The following is a 23949-nucleotide window of genomic DNA, read 5'->3' on the forward strand; positions in this document are numbered from 1 at the left end:
CCGCCCGGTTTAGAAGTGGCGCCGTACTTGCAATTGACCACCTATTTTCTCTCTCAAACCCGCTGTTATCTGTGGATCTACCGACGTTTGCAGTTCTACTAACCCTGAATGTGAAGTTCCATGAATTCTCAACTCAAGATACTTTCGCGGCGCGCTATCCTGATTCAATCACTGAAAAATGGCAGGGCGTGATGAATAGAATCTCGATACTCTCAAGGTTTCCCTGCATGATCCATGATCATATTTCTGCTTCATGAACTCTCTTAGGACGCGAGTCATATGGAGATTTCGTTTGACATCAGTAGAGTCATTGTGGCACAAGCTTACTTCTATCTTGTGCAATATCACTTGTACCTCCACGGACCGATCTTTACCCGTTCGTGCTCCCCGCAACGACCATCGTCCATACGATGGCCATAAAAGAAAAAGGGAGAAGAAATAGTTCGCAGTTATCCCCCACCTTTCGACAAGATTGATGGCTTTCCGTGCTTTTGCTTTGACTTTTGTATTGCTCATCAGACTCAGTCTAGCTGGAACCACTCCTCCTGCGATCCAGCTTAATGAAACTGAATATTCGATTTTACTGGCAAACGATGTCATTTCGTTTGGGTGAGTGATATCTTGTTATTCAAAGTTAGTAGTATCTACTCTGAGTGATATCGGACAGACTTCTCAAATCCACGAGTGCCATCCAAAATCTTACTTATCAGAATGTATCTCTCCTCGGTACTGTCGATGGTCTTACTGGTCAGGCTTATACTGGTGGGTATTCTACAGATTGCATTCAATCAATCTCACTTGTTTGCTCTCCAGATTTCCCCTCCAATACATTCACCACGAGTGGGAACTCTTCTTATGAAATCATCACTGGACAAGATTGGGCAGGGGTCATATTCACTGACAATGACACACTCGGTTCAACGTGAGTCGTTTTCTGTTCGAACGGAGTAATGGGGCTCACAAATGACTTTCCTTCATCCGTAGTGTTCAACGACTCTGGTTCCTGCACGCTTCTGAACCAGGTGTTCACAGCTTCGTTCGACTGGCATACTATAATGACACAGTAACCAGCAAAGGAGAGCTCGGTGAATCTCGAACGATGTTCCGTCCAAATGGTGGTCCGTGGACTCATATAATAACCAATAGCGAGCAATGGGTGAGCCGAACTTCAAGTTTCAGTTAATTATACTTTAGACTGGAAGTGCCTCTAATTACAGGCTCCACTTCCTGGTGCAGCAGCTGTAGCAGAAGTTGTAGTTCAGGATGCGTATGTTTACTTTCAGCCTGAGTGGATTTTGGTGGGAACAAAAACTGACTTTTTTTCTATTCATTAAGAACATGGTATCTTGGACTTACCCCAGATGATCCTTATGTCATTGCTGCGAGTACTCCCTCTTATGTGCTTGATTTGAAGGATTGACGTTCACTCTCCAGGAATCCGACTATTTCACCAAAGTATAACCATTTATCTGATTTCATGTACTGAACTTGTCTTATGTTATGCTGGTTTCTGGCAGTACCAATTTGCAGACAATCAAACCAACAAAGCACATGGTCTTTTCGGTTATTCTCCAGATAATGTCACGACGCTGGGAGCTTGGTGGGTAGTGAACCAAAAGGATACATTCTTTGGGGGACCTGTGCGTTCTTTTTCTGGTTCCGTGAGCTTGTGTTGTTGAGAAATACTTTGGTAACCTTGTTTGCATTTTACAGCTTCACGGAGACCTGATGGTAGATGGAATCATATAGTAAGTACTATACGAGAATCTGGGGGTATCGGATCTGAGTGGTGATTTTAGCAACAAGCAATCAACTAAGTAAGGCTCTGTGTACGTATTGTTCTGCTGGATCATAACTGACAAATATTTTGGTAATCAAGTCACGGAGGAGCGACGTACGTGCAAGGGTTTAATGTTCCCTTCATTTCCGCTTAGTGGCCGTCTATCCGCCATAGAAATCCAAACATAACGAATGGCTTTGATCGTACTTTTGGACCACAGGTACGTACCAATTCAGCCGACGAGGATTTATTTTCGAATATATATCTGTTTCCTGTCATTGCATAGTTCCTGTATTTCAATCATGGAAACCAATTTACGACGTGAGTTGCGGGGCACAATAGGGCACAATGGCACTACTACTATAGCTACTAACATTCTGTACATATGTAGACTTCAAGAACTTCTCGCTGATGCAGAACAATTCGCCGACCCATCCTGGAATGCCGAATTCTATGATGAGATTGCACCATATGTGAGAACATTCATGATAATAATCCGCCAATTTTCCTTCTTGCCTGTGCTCTTGCTATTTTTACTGATCTCTAACCAATGACTAACTATAGGTCCGTGGCTACGCACCTTCTTCTGTTCGCGGGACCTTTCAAGCCACCGTTACAGTACCTGAAGGGGCGCTGAATCCTGTCGCAGTGCTTAGTGCGAATGGTGTCGAATTTCAGGTAGCCACCCTATTTCCTCCGTTTCTGTCGTACAGGACCGATCCTGACTGGCTATATGAATAGGATAGTGCTGCGAACTTCAGCGCCTATCAATACTGGGCACCTGTTGAAGAGGACGGTTCAGTTTCAATTCCCCGCGTTAAGGAAGGATGGTACCGACTGACGGTAATTGCTACTGGTAAATTTCCCTGTAACGATCCTCACCCCTAGGACTCACTTCCTGACTAGGTATCTTTGGTGAATATGCCCAGGACAATATCATTGTGAGCGCCGGGAAGGTGACTTCTGTATCCGCAACATGGATTGCTCAGTCCGCAGGTATTCGCGGCGCACATGTCATCTTCTCCAGCTGAAGCCGATTTATATTCAGGGAAGGAACTCTGGCGCATTGGAATTCCCGACAAGACTGCTGGTAGGCGCTATAACTTTCCTGTTATTACTGCGACATCTTCACCGAAAGTATGCAGGGGAATTTAGGAATGGTTTTGAAAGGGACTTGACACATCCAAACCACCCCGCTAGTGAGCGTCGTCAACTCTGTCCCAAAGATGACGACTTAAATTCCTTCGTTGATGATGTAGAATACCGCATCTACTGGGGTGCCTGGGACTATCCCACTCAATTTCCGAATGGCGTAAACTTCACGATTGGTTCGAGCAATGAATCTGTGGACTGGGTATTAAAATTTATTCATAAATTTCGATGTTTTGACTGAAGCAAGCATTATTTAGAACTACGTCCATTGGTCACGATTTGGTCCAACATATATTCGGAATGAGACCGTTACAGGTATTTATGTCTCGAACTTTATGAAGCAATGAAATCAATATCTTTAAATAATCCATTCGAGATATCAACCAATGGCAGATCAACTTCGAACTGGAGGAGGCACCTTCGGCAGATTCGATTGCAACCTTCACTATGCAACTTGCGGGGGTAGAGACAACGGCAGGGAATACAGATGTGGCTTCGGGATCTAACCCTAACGTTCCAGTGATTCAAATGAATATTCTTTAAAACCATGACCAACTATTGACTCACTCCCCAGATTTTGACCTACGTCAATGATCAAAGTCAACCGTTGAACTGGACTATTCTGGCTTATCAGAGTAGCAGCTGCGGGGAACGCTCTGGTGACTATTTTTTGACCGTTCTTTGATCTTTCCATTCAACACCTTCCCGAATAGCAATTTCATGCCATTTACTGCATAATGAGCTAGAATTCAGTGGCTCTTGGTTGGTCGAAGGGTGGAATAAATTTTTGGTAAATGTCATATACTTCGCTTATCTGATTAAATCATCAGATCGTTCTTCCATTTGACGCTCCTGTGGTGAGTGTATAGGCCTACTATAACGTATTCAGCAGCTGATAATTATTTTTAGTACGTTCAATACGACGCCCTACGGCTCGAGCTCAATGAGACACCCTCAAAGTGATGTATCAAATGACTTCTATCCGTGTATTTTCGAGTAGGGCCTTGAGCTCCGTTTGAATTTATCAGGTGTATATTGAAATTCGCTGAGTATCAATCATGCTTTCACCTCGGGAATTGGCTGAAGATTTACACTCTGGAAACTGGCGTTTATGCCGTGTATTTATTTCCACCTGACATTAATAAGTTAAATTTGCTTCGAGCATACGAATGCTTACGCACGTTTGACTGTCACCTATAAATGAACCTTGCCTCGTTAGGAATACTTAAGTTTGGCTAACAAGATAGAAAGCATCTGCAGCAATGTTCTCACTGGACCGTATCCTCGTTCTTCCCCTCCTCTTGAATTCTGTTCAATGCTTGTCTGTAGGGGAAAATTCTGCTGCTCGTAGCCTCATAACTCGGACTACCTCTGCATCTTCATCTGCCGTCTCTGTTGCTCTAGAAGGAGTGACATATGTGAATAAGGGCATTGTCGGGTTTGGGCTGATACCATCAAATTTTACGGACTCTCTGGGAGACACACTAGGAGGAATTGGTAGTGGAATTGCTTTCAAACAAACTACCTGGCAATCCTTGTCAAATGGATCGTATACGGGCACTCTGGTTGTGCATCCAGACCGGGGGTACAATGTGTACGTGTCATCTTTCTGAGCATCTTCATACATTTGACGCCTTTGCAGTATTAGCACGGTGGATTATCGATCTCGTCAGCATGAAATCGATTTCATTTTCACTCCATACAATGGCACTGATGATCTCGACTTTGAATCCGCCCAGACGACCCTTCAACTAACTTATGTCAGCACGATTCTTCAATTTGACCGTGGGGGAGGAAACACATCTGGTTTGGATGCGTTGGCTGTCAGAGCTGCCGAAAGCGGGTTTCCCACTGTCGCAGTCGCAGACCCAGAGATGCCCATTGCTAACGAAACTTATCAACATTTGACAATTGATGCGGAAGGATTGATTGCTGCTAGCGATGGAAGGTGAGGCCCTCAGCTTCGTGCATTGCATCGAACCGTGCTCAATACCCATTTAATACCACAAGCTACTGGGTCAGCGACGAGTATGGTCCTTACGTCTACCACTTCTCTGCAAACGGCTCCTTGATTCAGACCATTCAGCCTCCAGAAGCCTTCTTGCCGCTCGATTCCAATGGAGACCTGAACTTTACATCCGTGGTAAATCCAACGACTGGCCGAGCGGGTAATACAGGTCCAATTGTTATCTCCCCTTCAATCCGAGTCATTCAGTCTGAGGCTTCCGTCTGTTGTAGGGTTCGAGGGTCTAACACTTGACGCTGAAAACGATATTCTCTACGCCATGCTCCAGGCCGCTACAATACAAGATGGAGGGGACGACGATGATACGTCCTTGTATACTCGGATGGTGGCCTATGACATAGCCAACGCTACTGTCACGCCACCCACCATGGTCGGAGAATGGGTCGTGCCTCTGCCTGTCAGCACTTCCAAGTCAAAAACAAGAAAATGCAGTGAAATCCATTTTGTTAGTGAAAATGTGTTTTTCGCATTATCAAGAGATGGGAACGGCAATGGTGCTGGTACCTCTTCGAGCGACACGACATCGAAGTACAAGTAGGTTTTGCCTTTGAACCTATTTGATAATGTTTTATCCCCCCCTACAGGCAAGCTGATTTATTTAGCATAGCCAATGCGACAAACATTGCTGGCTCCAAGTTCGATGATCCTTCAAATCCAGTCGCGCCAGGTGGTGTACTAGATGATTCCGTCACTCCTGCTACATATGTGTCCTTTGTCAACTACATTGATGACGATCAACTTGCGAGATTCGGGCTCCACAACGGTACGTTGAATGCTGCCTATTCTGTCTATGTTTTAGACCCTTTTGGTTTGAATTTCAGGAGGAGATGAGGATAGTACACTAGTCAATGAAAAATGGGAGTCTCTTGCTCTTGCACCGGTAAACGATCCAGCCAACCCTGATGACTATTTCCTTTTTACTGCGGTGAGCATACATCTAATTCTTAAGTATTTAATCCTGTTCAAGTCAACTTCAATTCCATTAGTCGGACAATGACTTTTTAACTGAAGACGGAATATCCATTGGCGTTCCTTATAACGCCGGTGTGAATGTCGATAACCAATTTTTGGTTTTTCAGGTCACTCTCCCCAGCGTATCTCCTGGAACTATTCAGCAAGCGATTGGTATATGAGACGACGCTCGGAGGCTTTGCCCATTCTATATCAAGAGGATTTATGTATATGAGGATAGAAGGATGCTATTAGGATAATAACATCGGAATTCATTCGTGAACTAGTCAGTCTACAGCTAGTCGCTCCTCATCGGAATATATTCATCCACCGCTCATACCGATTAGAGACTGGCGCGAGTTCGGTGCATTCTCTTGGCAAAGCATCGAAACCGTTTAAGGGCTTCAGAAGTTGATTTGTTGTGTATCCCGAGCAAAGCAAAAACAATTTTCGGCTACATACATTCTGTGCAATTTGTTCAATATCAATGGTTAGGTATAAGCTAAATGGACGGTCCCCCAGTTCCCCCAGTCAAGCACAATCTGAAACATCCAAATTAAACTTGAATATACCAGTAAACTCATATTTTGGGAAACGTACATGATATTTTACCTCGTTGTTATCCATCTTCTTCGATGAGTCTTTTTCAAAGGGCCAACAAACCCTTGTTGAGAGGATGGAAATGAGTGGAAATGCCAGTTGAATTCCAAGCCTTCGATTTAACCAGGGTTACAACAACCGCGGTCGCCGTAGTCGTGGCGCGAGTCCTCGTCATCCTCCGCTTCGAAGAAGAACTGTAAGATGATAATGACGAATGGAGGCATCAATTGGACGTAATAGGTGATCAATGACTGTAAGCTTGGCCTAGCGCAATAATGGCACATTCATCGGGGGTTTCGGAGGCAGACATTGTATGAAGGGATAAAAAACGAATCTACGGTGATGGTGGTACAGAAATAAGAAGCATCAGCGAACTTCGAAGCAAGCAATACACGTGTTGACTTGGAACAAAGGAATAAAGAGACACTACGTATCAGTAAATGGAATCTTCATATGATACGTGTCTAGGTAGTTTATAAAACAGATATTTTATGATCATGGCGTGGAGAGTGTTTAATACGCAGTAATCATATGCAGATTGAAAAGTGACCGGTCTTACTGTGAAGGTACCGGTGAGGGTATTCGGCGTAGCGTTAGAACAAGGTGTGGTGGCGGAGGATAACGTCCTTGTTGGCGTAGGTGACGAAAATCCAGAATGAGTGCTAGTAGGAATTGGCGGCTTCAGACGGAGGAGCAGGGCGCGGCGCATGTGTTACCTATAATTTATGTGAAAGAAATTAGAATATAATCAGTAGAAATGGAAAGGTTACCTTTCGATCTTAATTGTATAGATACAAACCTGCAGCAGTAGCTCTTCGCAACAGAAAGTCCATCCCATGGAGGATAGGTCGTCCCGTCAAGCAATGGTTATGGTTCATTAACATCTGGCAATCATGTCAACCTCATCATACTCTGGCTCTCGGCTCGACTTCGAACCAAGATGGGCTGGGACCTAAGCAACTTCCGCGTGAGACCGAAATGAGAATGGAGCAGAAGTTTTCGTCCTCTTTCTTCGACATGGTCAGTGAAGCTTCAATTTGAACAACAATGGGAGCTTTTAATTTTTGTTTTCATCATTGTCAGGGCCTACTGTCACCAGAAATACAATCTGTGATACATTGAATTACACCATAAAATTAGGTTGTATGTATGTGTATGAATAAAAGACATGCAAATACCAAATTGTATGACAAGTGATGATGGGTGGTGAGAGTCAAAGTAGTACAAGTGAATATCCCAAAAATACAAACAAGTCCAACAGGTCTAGGCTATACAGAATGTACAAGCCTACCTTTAGTGTCAAGATATTTCATGTGGAGATTGGAGGTTGTGGAGAAGTGCAGAAAACTAAAAATGGCAATAGCTTCAGCCCGGGTAAAGTCCTTTTCTTGAAGTACAATTGGGTCCACCTCAACCCCATGAAGATGCTTTGACAGCTCATGATAGATTTTTGAGGCCGCACTGGTAACAAGTTTTTTTTCAAAGTTACCGGAAGGACTGATTGACTTGAGAGCAACATTTTGAGCAGTGGCATAAGTGATTGAGTTTTGGTGATCAAAGTAGCCATTGACTATCATGTCAAGGACAGTCTGCACACCTTTGCGGCCCATGGAATTGGGAAGGCGGTTGCGATAGAGATCAGCAATAATTTCTAGTCATTTAATTTGTGAACAAAAAGGGAGAAATAGATAAATAATGCTAGGGGAGACACTGGGGAGACATACCCAGTGCTGTTCTAATTGTAAAATTTCCCTGGATTTTTGCGTTCTCTTTTTTCAAATCTGCAACTTCTCGCTGTACAAAGAAATCAGATAAAGATTACACATGAGAAGAATAGGCACGGACTTCGAGGTTGGAGATGAGTTTCTGATCCTTTTTCCATTCTATATTTGTAGTCGCGAGTCTCTGGGTGTACATTATAATCATGAATGTCTTTTACACGTTTGATAACCCGAGTCACGCACCGAGCTGAGCTTGTCAATGAGGGCTGCATGAGAGGCTGCATGAGACCGGCCAACTTCCCGAACGGCTTCCATATGCTGGTCCCAGGAAAGTAGGTAATTGGATACCAACGGCGAGGTCGAGAACGAACGACGAAAACCCCGAAAACTAGACGCGAAGAGAATTGGACGGCGGATCATGATGGGGGGCGGGAAAGAATGGATTTGCTTATGTAATTTATACAGCGAATTGGAAAGCGGCTGGAGGCCTCTGGAGGCGGTGCTCGGAGGATTACTATGGTTCACAGGGTACTTCCGATTTCTTGAATATTGCGAATAACGTCTTAAATTTTTGAGTAAATAAAAATCTGAGTAGACAGTCTTATTTAGAATCATGTTAAGCTTGTCTTTTGTCTTACATGTTAAAGCAGATAAGGCATAAACAGAGCGTCGGACCATGACCGAGGAAAAACAGGGTACTTCCGCATCTTGGGTCACACTGAGTCACATCAATGCCGCTGCTCGGCACTCTGGCACACTTGGCCATTTGATGCTGGGTTGAGGCAGAACTTGTGTTGATCACGCTTTTGGAGAGTGTCAGAGGTTTGCCGAGGCTACGGCATGAAGCTGGAATCAAATATTGTCACGTCGCATACCCTCTTCACTTTATCTGCTTGTCGAATCTCTACAACATATTGGATTGCTTTTAAATTTGCTATGCTAGCTAATGAGAACCTCTACTTAATGCCCATGTCATTTTTACAGTTATCTACCAGCTCTTCGTACGGTTCCTGAGGCTTCAATCTAAAGTCACGCTTGTATATTACAGTATTTTGGTCTTGTACATATGCATCCCCTAAATACAATCTATTTCATATAGTACAGTATGTTTATAGAGAACCTAGAAAGTACTACATAAAAAGTCTGAGAGCATTTATCGACCTAAAACGTTCAAAATATGAGATTTTCGAAAATGCGGAAGTACCCTGTGAACCATAGTAGTGGCACGCATCAAAATCAATCTGTTTAGTCAAAGAAACAATTTTTTTGCTAATACATGGCCAATCGAAGTACTGCAACAAGAAATTATTCAGAACAACAGGAAGCAAGAAAAGAAAAGTCGAGAAGCAAAGGCGAAGGTAAGGATTCCCAATTACTTTTATCCACATCACTCCTGCATAGCATCATCGTTACTTCCCTCCTCATCACTATCCTCATCCGACTCCTTCCGCAACCTCGACTTCCCCGAACCCAATATCATGATCGGCACCAACATACGAATCACATCACATACAGCTTGAGCGGGTGTTTGCCTTTGGGGAGCGTGAACTCGAGTTTCACGGTGAGAGTTTTGTCTATTGTGACTCGCTTGATGACGAGGAGCTGTCATGCGGAGGGTTCACTGACAACAAGCCACCGGTTGAGCATCTTTTCAGTGGGATAGAACGGTGCAATGACGGTCTGGTCATCGTCGTCGGTGCCTGGGGGTGACTTGGAGGAATATCAATGCACTGGCAGTGCATTCACCTTTGACGAGTTCCTGTGTGACGTCGAGAGAGGTAGGAGCTGACAAATGCAGCAACGTCTTGCCTGGTGAAATAACTCGAGTTAGTAAAAAAAACGTAATTTAGTACGCAACTGGTTTAAACCCACATTTGTGCATTAGACATCTTCAAAACCTCAATATCAATACACTTCCATCCTCCATATCCCATCACATCATAAACACTCTCCAACCCCGCATCCGCACATCGTCTGATCACCTCCGCCTCGAAATGCGGAATCTGCTTCAATGGCGAATCCCTCTCCCACACCGCCTGCACACACATCTACGCGATTGCCATCGTACTCAGCGCTTTCAGCCACACATTGCTCGAGGGACATCAACACATGCAGAGAGGAGGTTGAGGATCTTCTCGAGGATGAGACGTTGGTTGGTTATGAGTTCCGCGGGGAGGTGGATACGGCTGAAGTGGGCTTGGAGGAGGAGGAAGGTTTTGAAGTGCGTGAATTCGTAGTTGACGGAGGAGGAGTTGAGTTTGCGGGGGAGACGGTCATAGAGATGACTTCGACTGTGACATCTGTGTGCTATATTAGCTTTACAGTTCATACATCAAACATGGAGAAGGCGTACAGGAGATATTCAAGTGCTCAGTGATCATTCCCAAGTTGAGCGGGCTCACTGCGTCCAACTCGTCCTCTGTATAAACAATCGGAACAAGATTACAGCAGCATGAGCAAAGAACTACTCAACGATAGCAATACACTCTGAGGTACACTAGAACCTGCACGGTACCACTCTGGAATAAGCGCTGCACGATTGTATCCTGTTCACTCAACGTCTCGTTATAATACCCCACTCCATGCCCCAACACCTCCTTTAACCCCTCATCGCTCATGAGCTAAATGTTTCTCCAGATTCGCCATGTCGATTCCAGGGTTGAGGAAACGGTCGACTCGGTCAGAAGATGGTTGTTGTTGTTGAGTTTTGTCTCCACCACAAGTACTGGAATCGGAGGAGGTATCAAAAGCAGCATGTGCAAGGATATCATCTACAGTGAGCTGGCATTGGTTTTGTGAGGGGACAAACACCGCACCCCCCTTCACACCAATTCACTCTCCCAAGTCCTGTGCATCCGCTAGACTGGCAAGTTAGTTTCCAAGTGTGAGAATCCGTAGTTGACTGAGAGACAGCAGAGAAGAAGACTTCAATGAGACCTTGCAATCTGGTGCCATTGAGGGTGACGGTACAAGCCTCAATGATGTAATCTGGACACTGAGATTAGCTTTTAAATTCAATACGAATGAGGAGAGTACTACTCTTGAGAGATGTTCCAGTACAAAGTAATCATGCGTAGATTGACTGGGTTCACTTTGAAGGTAAGGCTACGTTTTGTCTTGGAATTTGGCGTAGCATTAGAAGAGGAGCAAGGCGCCGTTGTAGAGCATACTAGCTGGGAAAGGATTTGTTCCGGTACCGTAGAAAGTCACGGTAAATGTGTGAGCTTATCATCGCCAAGCCCTCGTTCAGAAAGATTCAAAAGACAGACATTATAGTTCAACGATCCTGCCAAAGCTTGTATATATGAACTCTTCCCAGAACCGGGTTGTAGTGGGAGTAGGGGAAGGGTTTCCTTCACCTGCATGAGGCGGTTTGGGTGTAGGCGGGATTCCTTCCCCCCCTCTACCCCTGCTTTGATGATTTCACCGATGTGGACATCTGTAACTTGAAGATGTTTACATGCCACTGGCAAGACAGATGGTTTCAGCTGAAAACAACAATGGACCATTAAAGGCAACTTCATTGTGTTGGTCAGTCACACTATACTTCTACTGTTGCCCAGACATTGTGCCTCATGTAAGCACTATCAGCATTGTTGGCTGTTCCTAAAGTTCACAAGTGATTTACAAGGTTTTGCATAATTTCATGAACAACCAAGTTTTTTTCTTCTTTTACAGTCCAAATCTATCTGTTCTCAATTTGGAATATTACGAGGCTGTAGTTTACGGAAGTATCGTCCTTATATACGCCGCTGCATACAATTTTGATTTCCTTTTATGGTAGTAGTTTCACCTTATTTGGCCAAATGTAACACTGAGTTGAATTGTATTGATTTCTTGTGACCGGCACGGGATATCACGGGACTGTCACCCTCTGTCACAATTACTTTTTCTTGTCTCATTCGGTTATTCCCTGTTACTCCATATGTAGATAAGTAAATTTACTTTTATTCTGCTTTTCTCAAAGAATCAATGTCGGCGCCTGGAAGGCGCCCCCGTTTTTTTGATTCCATAATATTTAATTGATATTTAATAACCCACAAGGAAGGAGCCGAGTTTTTGCCATGCACGGTAGTGCAGTGGCCTACAATCGCATGTCTAAATGTGATGCGAGTGTCTCTCAACCCCATGCTTGCTGTGTCTGTTGACCTCAAAAATTGCATGTAGCAGTGATATACTGAGGAGGGTCTCACTATTCAGGATTGTGCATCAAGGGATGTTCTGTTGGACTGGTGGAAAAAGTGCTGAAGAATATGGAGAACCATGGGATGGTCATCATAGGTCATAGTAAATATACAGGACATACGGGACATCCTCGAGAACTCAATGATGGTGATATCTGATGTTGAATGCAGCTATGCTGTTCACACATCACTAATACAGTCATGTGTTATCCTAGTCTGTGCTTAGTGTACACTGACATCATATACCACATGCAGATTCCTCAGTACTTCCTTAATGTAATACTGTCATACAATTATGTATATAAGTAGCTGTATTCTGTACTGGAATCCCAACTTACTTCTCTCCCACTTTGTTGCCTCTCTCAGACTATAAGACTCTTCTATCTAGGTTGGTGCTTGAGAGTGCCACCACTATGCACCCTTGCCTGCCTGCTCAACAGATTATGGGCAGACAAGGGTGCATAGTGGTGGCACTCTCAAGCACCAACTTGGATAGAAGAGTCTCATAGTCCGAGAGAGACAATAAAGTGGGAGTGAAGTGAGTATATGATGTCAGTGCACATTAAGCAGCAAGCATACACAAGGACAACACACAACTGCACCAATGATGTGCGGAGAGCACAGCCACACCCAACATCTGATATATCTGCTAACTTCTCAAACTGTGTTTCTCCACATCAAGAAGCCATTCCAATGAAGAATTTGAGGCTTGGAAGTGGCTTGAATCAACTAGATTATATCAAACAGTGTTAAACCTCAGCTAATGGTAAAAGCTCGTGTATATTGAATTACCTATCAAACAGTGTTAAACTAAGAATATAGTTAGAATAAGTGAATAAATAATACGGACTGAAACTGTACTCACCCTCAGCTAATGGTAAAAGCTGAGGGTGCTTCGATATCGAAACGTAGTATATAAGGTAGTTCAACTGATAAGTAGTATTGGAAATATATAGCCTTTAATGATGATAACGAACCGTAGGGATAAAATATCCGTCGGTAGCGAAGGATAGAAACAGGAGAAAGGAAGATGAACGAATCGGAACGCTTTCGGAAGGCTGTCCTCAGCCGGATCTCATATCTTCAGCCCTGGGCCGAGGACCCTCCCCTCACTCGCTCAACAGATTAGATGAGATTACGGACACAGACATTAGAGGTTGAGTGGTTGCAATGGAAGACTTAAAGCTGATATTCCGAAGGAGATGTCAAGCAGAGGCTGTTACAGCTTGGTTATGAGGCATACAAAGGATATGTAGAGAAACTGTAGAGAATCCAATGCATTTCACTCAGTGACCCAGTGAGAACCTTGTGGCTGATAAAATAGGATAGATTCGGACCGCAACAGAAAAAAAGATTGTTCACAAAATTATGCAAAACCCTGTAAATCAATTTCAAAACAATCAGAATTGAGCAGCCCTTTAATAAGCAGCTTGCGTGTGAGACGGAAATGAGAATGGAATAGAAGTTCTCACTATCTTTCTTCAATGTGGTCAGTGATACTTTTTGTCCCAAAATCGGCTTTAATTTTTCATTTTCATCATTGCCAGGGCCTACATAGGCTGTCACTAGAAGTGCAATTTGTGATACATTGAATTACACTCTAATATTGAGTTGTATGTATGTGTATAAACAAGACATGTAAATACTGAATTGTACAATGAGTGATGATAATTAGTGAACCAAATTAGTACAGGAGAACATCACAAAATACAGACAAGTCCAACAAGTCCAGGCTATACAGAATGTACAAGCCTACCTTCACTGTTGAGATATAGCATGCGGAGATTGCAAGTTCTCGCGAAATGTACAAAACTGAAGATGGCAATAGCTTCAGCCTGGGTATAGTCCTTTTCTCGAATTATAATAGGATCATCCTCTGCACTGTGATGATGCTGTGAAAGTGTGTGATAGATCTTTGAAGCAGCACTGTTGACCAGTTTCCTTGTGAAGGTACCAGAAGGACTGAATGACCTGATGGCAACACTTTGAGCATCGGCGTAGGTGATCAAGTTTTGCTTGTCAAAGCGCCCCTTAACTATCATGTCCAGGATGGTCTGCACATCTTTGCCCTTTGAATTGGGAAGGCGGTTGCGATACAGATCTGTAATAATTTCTAACAGGCTGTGAATACAAAGAGAGAGATAAACAGATGATTCTGGGGAGACATACCTAACACTGTCATTACAGTAAAACATCCTTGGATTTTTGCGTTCTCTTTTTTCAAATTCCCGACCTCTCGCTGGTGATAGATAGAGATCAGTTGAAAAGGTTGAGTATGAGAAGAATAAGCTCAAACTTCAAGCTTGGAAATGAGGTTGTTCAGTTCTATAGTCTCCTCCCTCCATGATTCAAGTGAAGTTGCGAGTTTCTGGATATATAGAATAACAAATGGTCATGAATGTCTAGTGTTCCTACACATTTGAGAAACCCAAGTCACGCACCAAGTTAAGCTTCTGCATGGTGGCTGCATGACACCGTACGACCTCCATATGCTGGTCCCAGGAAAGTAGGTAATTGGAAACCAACGGCGATGTCGAGAACGGACGGCGAGAACCCAGAAAACTAGACATGGAGAGACGGATCATGATGGGGGGGCGGGAAATGAATTGCTTACGGAACTTGTATAATGGAAAAGCGGGTCAGTGGCAGTGCTCAAAGATGCGGTTTAATTTTTTTTGAGTGGGTACTGCACATTATATGTAAAGGTTTGGGCAGGCGCGGCTCGCTACTAACAGGTGGCCCATATCGCTCAAAGCCTCAAACGGATTGATTGAGGCATTTCTCGAATCAGGAAAAACAAATTTTGATAACATTGTTACACGGTGTCCTAGCAAGAAATTCATTCATAACAACAGGAATATAAAGTCGAGGAAGCAAAGGCAAAGGCGAAGGTAAGGATTCCCAATTATTCTTATCCACATCACTCCTGCATAGCATCATCACTCCCCTCCTCATCACTATCCTCATCCGAGTCCTCTCCTTCCGCGACGTCGATTTCACCCAACCCAATATCATGATCTGCACCAACATACGAATCACATATCACATACAGCTTGAGCGGGTGTCTCCCTTTGGGGAGCGTGAACTCGAGTTTCACGGTGAGGGTTTTGTTGAGCGTGACGCGCTTGATGACGAGGAGCTGCCGGGTGGAGGGTTCACCGACGACGAGCCACCAGTTGGGCATCTTTTTGATAGGGAAGAACGGCGCGATGACGGTTTGGTCGTCGGTGCTGGAGGAGGGATCGTCGTCGTCGTCGACGTCTCGGCTGAGGGTGACGTGGAGGAAGATCGGGGCGCCGGCGGTGTATTCACCTTTGAGGAGTTCTTGTGTGACGTCGAGGGAGGGGTAGGAGTTGACGAATGCAGCGACGTCTTGCCTGTGAGGAATGAAAAGAAATGGGTGAGTAAATCATACGTGTCCAAGGAAAGAAGGAAGGAAGGAATGTAGGAAGGAAGGAAGGAAGAACGGAACCAGTCAATTACCCACATTTCAGCATTCGACATCCTCAACACCTCCACCCTCTTCTCATCCTCCATATCCATCACATCATACACACTCTCCACCCCCGCCTCTACACACCTCCTAACCACCTCCGCCTCGAAATGCGGAATCTGCTTCAACGGCGAATCCCGCTCCCACACCGCCTGCACACACATCTGCGCCAGATCCATCGCACTCAGCGCGTTCAGCCACGCGTTGCTCGAGAGCACATCCACACACGCGGAGAGGAGGTTGAGGATCTTCTCGAGGACGAGACGTTGGTCCGCGACGAGGTCCGCGGGGAGGTGGATACGGGAGAAGTGAGATTGGAGGAGGAGGAAGGTTTTGAAGTGCGGGGACTCGTAGTTGACGGAGGAAGAGTCGAGTTTGACGGGGAGGCGGTCGTAGAGGCGTCGGAGGAGGATGTCTTCGTGCCGACGGATGGGGACGGCTTCGAATTCGGCGGAGGAGGAGACGACTTCGAGGAGGCCTTTGAGTTTGGTGCGTTCTTTGAGGGAGAGGGTGTAGACTTCGACTGTGACGTCTGTACAACACATTAGTTTTACCAGTTCATAGTTGAAAGATGAGAAACACTCACAAGAGATATTATAATACGCAGCGATCATTCCCAAATTAAGCGGGCTGACTTCGTCCGACTCGTCCTCTGCAAAAATCATTCATAAACAATCATAGCAGTCAGAACAAGAATACAGCAACACGAGTAAACAACTACTCACCAATAGCAATACATTTTGAATTCATAAGATCGTTCAACGTCGTCTCCACCAATTCGGACAAATGTTCCGAGAGATGCTGGTGGGAGACATTATGCAGATTATAATAATTCGGGTTCTGCGTCATCCGACGATAAAAGTACGTCCACGTCAAGATATCCTACAAAACCAAAACCAAAACCAAAAAAACCCAAACGTAACGTCAGCAAAACACAAAAAACCCAAAGAAAACCATTCAACCCACCATCGCATCCTGCTTATTCTCAACCGTCTTCACCGCAATCTCCGCCATGAAATAATCATGCAACACCGCCGTCAAATGGCTCTCAATCGGCAACCCCTCTCCCAAAAACTTCTTATAAAACTCCTTCTTGGTCTGCGGACACATCAGGACACAGCGGCTGCGCTGGTCGTGGCGCGGACGACAGGCTTTGCCGATCATTTGGAGGACGTCCATGACGGGGTAGTCGATGTAGCGGTGTTCTTTGCCCTCGTAGGATTGGACGCCGAGGATTATGACCATGTAGGAGGAGAGGGGGAGGGACCAGGCTGTTTCCTGGGGGGGAGGGTTTCAGGATGGAGAATGAAGGAAAGAAAGAAGGAGAAAGAAGAATGAAGGGAATAGGGAAGAAGAAAAGAAACGAGTACATACCTTCGACGCAACCAAAACCTGCACCGCCCCACTCTCAAACAACCTCTGCACGACTTTCTTATCCTGTTTACTCAACGCCTCGTGATAATACCCCACTCCGTGCCTCAACACCTCTTTTAGCCCCTCATCACTGACATACTCGAGATGTTTCTCGAGATCCGCTAGTTCGATATCGGGGTTGAGGAATCGGTCGGCTCTGTCGCGTTCTGATTGTTGTTGTTGTGGGTCTGCGCTATCTGCACCAAGAGTGTTGGAGGTAGAGGAGGAGGAAGGGGAAGAGGAAGTATCACACGCAGCATGCGTAAGAATCTCATCCACCGTGAGTTGACACTGTTTTCTTGACGGTACAAAGATGATAACGGGTTTCCGACCGGCGTGTTCGGTTATCGCGAGATACGCGGGCTTGGACATGGCGGACATCATGGAGGGGAAATGGGGGATAGAGAATGATTGGAGGTGGATGTCCATGTCTAGTGGACGGGCACTACAAAAAACCAAAACGAAGAGAAAGAAGAATTCGTCAGTTGTTGATTGGTGATTTGAGAATCAAAGAAGAAAAAGAAGAAAGAAAGAAAAACCCCAACCACCCACCTCGGTTCAAAATTAAACACCGCCCCCCCTTTCACCCCAATCCACTCCCCCAGATCCTGCGCATTCGCCAGACTCACACCAAGCGCCACGATGCGCGTGCGTACCCCCGTCTGCGCCTCGACGTACCGTGTGCGGGAGAGCACGATCTCGTACGTGGGACCGACTTCGCCTCCGACGAGGTGCACGTCGTCGGCGATGAGGAGGGCGATGGTTTGGATGTTCTTGCGTTGGCGCCAGCGGCGGGAGAGGATGTCCCACTGTGGAGGGAGGGGAAGGGAAGAGGGGAAGGGAGGGAGGGTTAGTTGTGGTGTTTTGGAGAAAGGAAAGAGGAGAAGAGGAAGGAATAAGGGATTGATGAATTAATAAACAACGGAGGGAAGGGAAGGGGAGAGGGTTAGTTAGTTGTGGTGTTATTTCACAGAAAAAAGAACAAGGAACAAGGAAAGAGGAACAAGGAATATAGAATAAGTTATCTAAAATATAAAGACAACAACACACATACCTGCGCAGGCGTACACACCACCACATCGCTCTTCTCCAACACCCTGAGATCCGCTGTAGTTTCCCCCGTCAGAGCAAGGATCTCCTTCCCCCCTTGGACCCGCCCGAATTTCTCACGCCACTCGGAGACACGGGAGTCGACCATGTCTTGGTATGGGAGTAGGCATACAGCGCGTTTGGGGTGAGAGGAAGAGGGTGTAGACCACAGCCGGAGCAAAGCGAATTCGGCACAGATAGTTTTCCCGGACCCGGTGGGTGCACCGATGAACACGTTATCGTCTGATGTGTAAAGGGCTTGGAAGACCTGTGTTTGGATCCTGTTGAATGTCTCTACCGCGTACTTCCCTTCACCCCCACCCTCTCCCCGATAAATCGCCTCGAATTCAGGATTATGCAACGCCCCCAACGGCAACGGCTGCAACTCCAACACCCGCGTCATCTCCGGAAACTTCTCCGGGAGGATCAAATGCCTAAACGAGATCGGGAGGCGCGTCTCCGCGTGGATCCAGCGGTCGCTCACCACGTCGACGAAGTAGTTCGGGGGGAGCGGGGACGCGGAGATGGGGACGGTGAAGGTGAGGGTGTGTTCGTCGTGGGTCTGGGCGTAGCGGGGGAGAAGGAGGAAGGGGGCGTGGTAGAGGATGAGGTCGTCGGAGGTGTCGGTGACGAGGATCCAGAAAGACTCGGAGGTGCCGTGGATTTTGGGGTCCCAGAGGAAGTCGGGGGTGAGGGAGAGGTCGATGCGGAGGAGGGAGCGGGTGATGGGTTGGACTTGGGCGGTGAGTTGGAGTTTGGGGAAACTGTGCACGAGACGGTGCACGAGCTTCCCGGCGTTTGGGAGATTGATGAGTTCCCCGATTTCGGGCGGGGTGAGGTCGAAGTAGCGGTACCAGGGGAATTGCTTGCCTTCGGCTTTGCGGATGACTTCTTGGGGGACGCCTTTGAATTGGCGGAGGGGGGTCATTGAGCCCCACCTACGAGGGGAAAAAAGGGGGGATTGAGGAAAGGGAAAGAGTTAGTGAGAGGAGGAACTCACATCCTTCTCTCCACCATCTTACACAACTCCAAACACGCCTTCGCAGGGACCGCCCATCCCCGTTTCAAACAAATCTCAAACAACGCACGCATGATCCTCCCCGCCGATTGCTGGATGTACACCATATCCGCTACTAGTGCGAATCCTGCCACCAAAAACAAAACCAACAAAAATCAGTTCCATTTTCCCAACAAATGTAGAGGCACAGATACAATACAACCCACCTTCCAACTTCAACCCACTAACATACGCCTGCACCAACACATTCACCTTTGCCCCCCCCTCCTCCACCCCTTCCTTCACCGGAATCGGCACCCGCTCCAACAGCTTCCCCAGCTCCATCTTCTCTTCTTGACGCACAGGGATATCCCGGAACTCCTCGCTCGCAGCGAAGACGCGGAGCAGCTCGAGCGCGCGGTGGGTGGGCCGGAGAAGGAGGGTGTAGGTGAGCATGGAGTTGTAGGTGATGTAGTAGTGCGAGGCGATGCGGCCGAGGTCTGTGGAGTGGAATAACCCGGAACTAGGGGAACCGGGGGAAGGACGAGTGTATCGGATGAGACCAGCGCGGTCAAGGAGGGAAGCGGCGGTGTGGATGATATCGGAGCGTTTGAGGAGGAGAGTGGGGTCGGAGGGGAGGAGGTAGTCGTGGGAGACACCGTAGAGGGAAGGGGAGGCAAGCATGCGGATGTAGAGGTAGGTGTAGCTGAGCCAGTCGATGGCGTCGGAGAGAGTGCGGATGTTCCCGAGCACGATTTCGGCGTTGAGGGCATCGACGATTTTGCTGGATCCTTTGCCGGGGCCGAGGGCGTTGCTTAGGGTTCCGGTGCCGGTGCCAGAAGAGGTGGAAGAGGAGGAAGCGCCACCGAGGAGTTGGGATTCGATAGGAAGCTGTGCGTTGAGAAGACTTAGGTAATACTGAAGTTCCTCTCCTTTCGTAATGATGATTCCCTCCCCGAACGTATCGAACTGGGGACGCCCTGCTCTTCCAAGCATCTGTAAAACATCTTGACCACTGAGTTCCGTCCACCGGCCTTTACGCGGGTCGTACACCTCCGTGCCTTTGATGATGACTGCATGCGCAGGGAGGTTCACTCCCCACGCGAGCGTTGCGGTGCACACCAACACACTGAGCGATCCGTCGGAGAACAAATCCTCTACCGTCGCGCGGTCGGTGGCGGATAACCCTGCATGGTGGATCCCGATTCCAAAGGGAAGGAGATCCCGGAGAGTGGGGTTCTGGATAGACTGCGATTCGGAGGTGAGGATCTCGCGGATGGCGGAAGACGGGTTGACGAAGGACGTTATCGTGTCTTTTGCGAGTGCGGTGTCGCGGAGGTATACACCGGTTTTCGCGGTTTCTTTTCGGGAGTGGACGAATACCAGGGATTGGTTCCGGCCTCCGGAGGTGGAAGGGGAGAGCTGGTCGAGGATTTTCTCGTACGTGATTTCGTTCATTAGGGTGTATCGCTTGATTGCTTTTTTTTCGGTGATACCGATGAATTGTTGGTGGAGGGCACAGGGGCGGAAGGTGGCGTCAAAGTAGAAGAGACCGGTGGAGGGGTTGACGCGGAGGAAGGCGGCGACGTCGGTGTAGTTGGGGAGGGTCGCGGAGAGACCGATGAGACGCACGTAGGCGTTGGATTGGGTCTCCATTTTGCGAACAGTACGCGCGATGATGGATTCGAGAACAGGACCGCGCTCGTCGTGGAGGAGGTGGATCTCGTCGATGATAATGACTTTCACTGCGCCTTCGGTGATACGTTCACCCCCGCCTGCACTCCCCCCCTTGCGGGTAACGACGTCCCATTTTTCTGGGGTGGTGACGATGATTTGGGTTTCGCGGATCTGGTCTTTGGTCATTTGGCTGTCTCCTGTGAGCTCCCCGACGGTGAGGTTGAACGGGGTGGATGGACCGAGGCGGGAACGGAAGTTGCCGACCATTTCTTGGACGAGGGCTTTCATTGGTGCGATGTAGATGATTTTAAAGTCGGTGTTGGAAGGGGTGAAGGGGGTGGTGGAGGGGTCAGAGTCGGGAGGAGGAGAGTGGTGCTTGGAGAGTTCAGAGAGGATTGTTAAGAGGGCTACATTTGTCTGTAGAATATAATAAATATAAGTGTTAATTGTAAGAGCAAGAAACAAATACCTTTCCAGCACCAGTAGGAGCACACAACAAAATCGGCTCATCCGTCCCAAACGCGACAGGAAACAACTTACTCTGGACCCTGTTCAAGTTGGGCACAGTGAACGCTGCTCGTGCCCAGAACGGTAAAGCAGTTATACAGACCAACTCGTCTGAGCCTCCGACAGTGGTGGAGTACCGACTCTTGACAGCAGGAACGTGGATCTCCTCCCATCCTTTGCGGGCACGTTTGAAACTGCCTTCGGGGAGAACACATTTCTTGTTCGACATGAGATGGGAGCCTTGGGAAAAAGCCATGGCGGTGAGGTCGATGGTTTTGGGGAGACGAAGGGCGGGGTTTGGAGGTGTGGGCTTTGGGCTGGTGTCGTCGACGTCCATTTGCTCGTCGTCGTCGTCGTTACTAGTGGTATTGGGTCTTCGCTCCCCATCCAATTCACGTAAAATCCACCCAACCCCCCTCTCCCTCATGGCAACCTCGACATCAGCGCGTTCCTCCCGCGAGCTCCGCATGAGTTTCGTGCACCACACCACCACGTCCCTGTTCTTCAGCAGTTTCCGCACAAGATCGAAATGCGCATACTCGAACACCTCCATCAGCTGGTTCTCCGCATCTCGGAGATTCGTGGGTGCTGTCCCTCCCGCTGGTGTTGTGGAAGAGAGAATAGAGAGCACCTCGGAGGCTTTGGTGGAGGATGTGTGTGGGTCGGGATAGACTTGGGAAATTTGACGCTGGACCCAGAACGCGTCGATGGAGTGGGGTGAGACCAGGTCGTCGTCTTTCGATGATGCGTTTTTGGATTTGGACGTTTGTTTCTTTGATGAAGAGGGTTTGTCACCGATGACGATTTCTTCGTCGTCATCTCCTTCGATAGCTACTCTTGGTCCATCCACTTCGGGTTCAGACGAAGACTCTTCGTCGTCGTCGTCGTCGTCATCACGAACCTCAAACCCCTCCCCATCATCCTCACTCTCCTCATCCTCATCATCAAAAACCACCGCAACCCCCACCTCATCATCAATCTCCCCTTCCCCTTTCCCTCTTCCTCCTCCTTCCCCATCCCCCTCTCCACCCTCCTCCCCTTCCCCCATATAATAATCCGTAATCTTCCTCCCAAGACCAACCAACACCCCATACCTCTCCTCCCCCAACCCTCCCAAGAACTCCTCCATCTCCCTCTTCCGATCCAAATCCTTCAGACCCCGCGACGGGTCTTTGAGGATCTCCAACACCGCGTCCGCGGCTGTACGCACGATGTCCTGCGCCTGCCCCCCGAGGATGGTGTGGATCTCGGAAAGAAGGAGCTCGTACACCTGCCGCGTCTCCACCGTCTTCGGACGGTAGGTGAGTCCCTCGACTTGGTGCGTGGCGTCGAGGATGTCGGTGTACCCGCTGAATCCGAAGGCTGTTGTTCCACTTGGAGCTGTTCCTTTTATCTCCTCTGTTTTTGTCTTGGTTTTACTCTTCTTCCCCTTCTCTTTCTCATCCCTCTTCTTCCTCCCACCTAGATCACCCGGTCCCTCCCGCACAACACGGCTCCCCATATCCTTCACGTCGATCCGCCCAGCCAGACTCGTCGGTGCCCCGTCTGGCTCCTTGTCTCGACGTGGCAAGGCAGAACGATCCGCGGTCAACACCAGCGAGGAGATGGCACCGTAGTTGTACTGCGAGAGGTCTGGTTTGGAGGGGTTCGAGGACATTACGATGGATTTGGTGGTGGGAGTTTAACAAATGCCTGGTCGTCGAAAGACACGAAACACAAAGCACAGAGAATAAGTCGAAATAGACAAGTTACACTTCAACACGTTGTCGTCGTCTTCGTTGTCGTTGTTGAGTAAACACCTGCTCGTCTTCGTCTTCGTTGCCGTCGTCGTCGTTGTTGAGTAACGCGTTGAGAAGAAGAAAAAAAAAAGAGTCAACTCAACGTGACATGTCACAAGTGACGACAAATTCCGGGACGTGATCCGAGAAAATTACTAATTAGTGGAGAAAGAGGAAAAGGAAGAAAACTCTCACGGACTCGGAGTTTGACTCGGAGTTGTTGGGTCCGAGTTGTTGGGTCCGAGTTGTTGAGTCCTCTCATAGACTTGTCCAACTCCAGAGGGTATATTCTGAAGGAAAAGAAATGCAGATAATTGTTTATGGTGTATGTAGATCAGTGTGTTGGGGATGTTGGGGATGTTGAGTATTGAATACTGAGTCTGGAGTCCAGAGTCCTTGTATGTCACAGCCCAACCAACCGCATCTTAGTCTTAGTCTTCTCACTTGGATAACATTGAAGGATACTCTATACTCTCCAAGCCCATCCCATACGTACCCCAGATATCCCTTCATATGTAAAGTTACAAGACAGTATCATTACATCCATACTATACAGTACCTAGACTAAACAACAACACAAC

General features: G+C 47.3%; 7 protein-coding genes across 7 annotated transcripts; 2 read left to right on the plus strand and 5 right to left on the minus strand.

Moving 5' to 3' along the window:
* Positions 1-26: 26 nt before the first annotated feature.
* C8R40DRAFT_1205152 (galactose mutarotase-like protein) lies at positions 27-3617 on the plus strand (the record flags this gene model as incomplete). Its single annotated transcript, XM_046233146.1, has 24 exons — positions 27-609; positions 668-762; positions 814-922; positions 985-1156; positions 1218-1267; positions 1336-1372; positions 1435-1455; positions 1518-1640; positions 1714-1748; positions 1800-1817; positions 1880-1894; positions 1955-2000; positions 2067-2101; positions 2172-2253; positions 2345-2487; positions 2522-2525; positions 2573-2636; positions 2687-2776; positions 2829-2870; positions 2926-2979; positions 3040-3134; positions 3190-3247; positions 3309-3451; positions 3507-3617. Exons 1-24 carry the CDS (start codon positions 476-478, stop codon positions 3615-3617), a joined length of 1776 nt encoding a protein of 591 aa, XP_046083271.1. The 5' UTR covers positions 27-475.
* A 577-nt stretch (positions 3618-4194) lies between these two features.
* On the plus strand, positions 4195-6091 carry C8R40DRAFT_1162312 (phytase-like domain-containing protein; the record flags this gene model as incomplete). Its single annotated transcript, XM_046230229.1, has 8 exons — positions 4195-4279; positions 4337-4526; positions 4575-4880; positions 4943-5109; positions 5171-5492; positions 5543-5721; positions 5780-5883; positions 5945-6091. 8 exons carry the CDS (start codon positions 4195-4197, stop codon positions 6089-6091), a joined length of 1500 nt encoding a protein of 499 aa, XP_046083272.1.
* A 214-nt stretch (positions 6092-6305) lies between these two features.
* On the minus strand, positions 6306-7469 carry C8R40DRAFT_1118782 (uncharacterized protein). The gene is made up of 4 exons (XM_046228702.1): positions 7309-7469; positions 7069-7225; positions 6510-6843; positions 6306-6451 (listed from the first exon to the last, which is right to left on the minus strand). Exons 2-3 carry the CDS (start codon positions 7216-7218, stop codon positions 6754-6756), a joined length of 240 nt encoding a protein of 79 aa, XP_046083273.1. The 5' UTR covers positions 7219-7225; positions 7309-7469; the 3' UTR covers positions 6306-6451; positions 6510-6753.
* Positions 7470-8138: 669 nt separating this feature from the next.
* Positions 8139-8667, minus strand: C8R40DRAFT_1118787 (uncharacterized protein). The gene is made up of 3 exons (XM_046228703.1): positions 8474-8667; positions 8355-8414; positions 8139-8303 (listed from the first exon to the last, which is right to left on the minus strand). The coding sequence occupies exons 1-3, from the start codon at positions 8648-8650 to the stop codon at positions 8208-8210; spliced, it is 333 nt and encodes a 110-aa protein (XP_046083274.1). The 5' UTR covers positions 8651-8667; the 3' UTR covers positions 8139-8207.
* A 950-nt stretch (positions 8668-9617) lies between these two features.
* C8R40DRAFT_1205162 (uncharacterized protein) lies at positions 9618-10848 on the minus strand (the record flags this gene model as incomplete). The annotated part of the gene is made up of 9 exons (XM_046233147.1): positions 9618-9689; positions 9740-9832; positions 9857-9930; positions 9977-9989; positions 10021-10039; positions 10103-10278; positions 10332-10537; positions 10584-10649; positions 10746-10848. The coding sequence occupies 9 exons, from the start codon at positions 10846-10848 to the stop codon at positions 9618-9620; spliced, it is 822 nt and encodes a 273-aa protein (XP_046083275.1).
* Positions 10849-14024: 3176 nt separating this feature from the next.
* C8R40DRAFT_1118789 (uncharacterized protein) lies at positions 14025-14886 on the minus strand. Its single transcript, XM_046228704.1, has 5 exons — positions 14856-14886; positions 14711-14782; positions 14584-14653; positions 14445-14527; positions 14025-14385 (listed from the first exon to the last, which is right to left on the minus strand). The coding sequence occupies exons 1-5, from the start codon at positions 14871-14873 to the stop codon at positions 14284-14286; spliced, it is 345 nt and encodes a 114-aa protein (XP_046083276.1). The 5' UTR covers positions 14874-14886; the 3' UTR covers positions 14025-14283.
* Positions 14887-15334: 448 nt separating this feature from the next.
* C8R40DRAFT_1162313 (Sec63-domain-containing protein) lies at positions 15335-23247 on the minus strand (the record flags this gene model as incomplete). Its single annotated transcript, XM_046230230.1, has 11 exons — positions 15335-15791; positions 15902-16439; positions 16494-16559; positions 16633-16789; positions 16874-17185; positions 17282-17765; positions 17873-18129; positions 18375-19347; positions 19410-19554; positions 19634-21500; positions 21553-23247. The coding sequence occupies 11 exons, from the start codon at positions 23245-23247 to the stop codon at positions 15335-15337; spliced, it is 6951 nt and encodes a 2316-aa protein (XP_046083277.1).
* Between the last annotated feature and the right edge of the window lie 702 nt (positions 23248-23949).

This window comes from Lentinula edodes (genome assembly GCF_021015755.1).
Source record: "Lentinula edodes strain Le(Bin) 0899 ss11 chromosome Unknown C8R40scaffold_33, whole genome shotgun sequence".
Taxonomy (NCBI): domain Eukaryota; kingdom Fungi; phylum Basidiomycota; class Agaricomycetes; order Agaricales; family Omphalotaceae; genus Lentinula; species Lentinula edodes.

Excerpts from the sequence above, each read along its gene's own strand:
- C8R40DRAFT_1118782 (XM_046228702.1), bottom strand. The coding sequence starts at position 7,218 with ATGCGCCGCGCCCTGCTCCTCCGTCTGAAGCCGCCAATTCCTACTAGC. Across the intron at positions 6,844-7,068 it reads CCCTCACCGGTACCTTCACA|ATTCGTTTTTTATCCCTTCA; the intron begins GTAAGACCGGTC and ends CCATCACCGTAG.
- C8R40DRAFT_1118787 (XM_046228703.1), bottom strand. The coding sequence starts at position 8,650 with ATGATCCGCCGTCCAATTCTCTTCGCGTCTAGTTTTCGGGGTTTTCGT. Across the intron at positions 8,415-8,473 it reads TCATTGACAAGCTCAGCTCG|AGACTCGCGACTACAAATAT; the intron begins GTGCGTGACTCG and ends ATGTACACCCAG. Across the intron at positions 8,304-8,354 it reads AACTCATCTCCAACCTCGAA|CGAGAAGTTGCAGATTTGAA; the intron begins GTCCGTGCCTAT and ends TTCTTTGTACAG.
- C8R40DRAFT_1118789 (XM_046228704.1), bottom strand. Across the intron at positions 14,654-14,710 it reads ACCTCATTTCCAAGCTTGAA|CGAGAGGTCGGGAATTTGAA; the intron begins GTTTGAGCTTAT and ends ATCTATCACCAG. Across the intron at positions 14,528-14,583 it reads TACTGTAATGACAGTGTTAG|AAATTATTACAGATCTGTAT; the intron begins GTATGTCTCCCC and ends ACAGCCTGTTAG.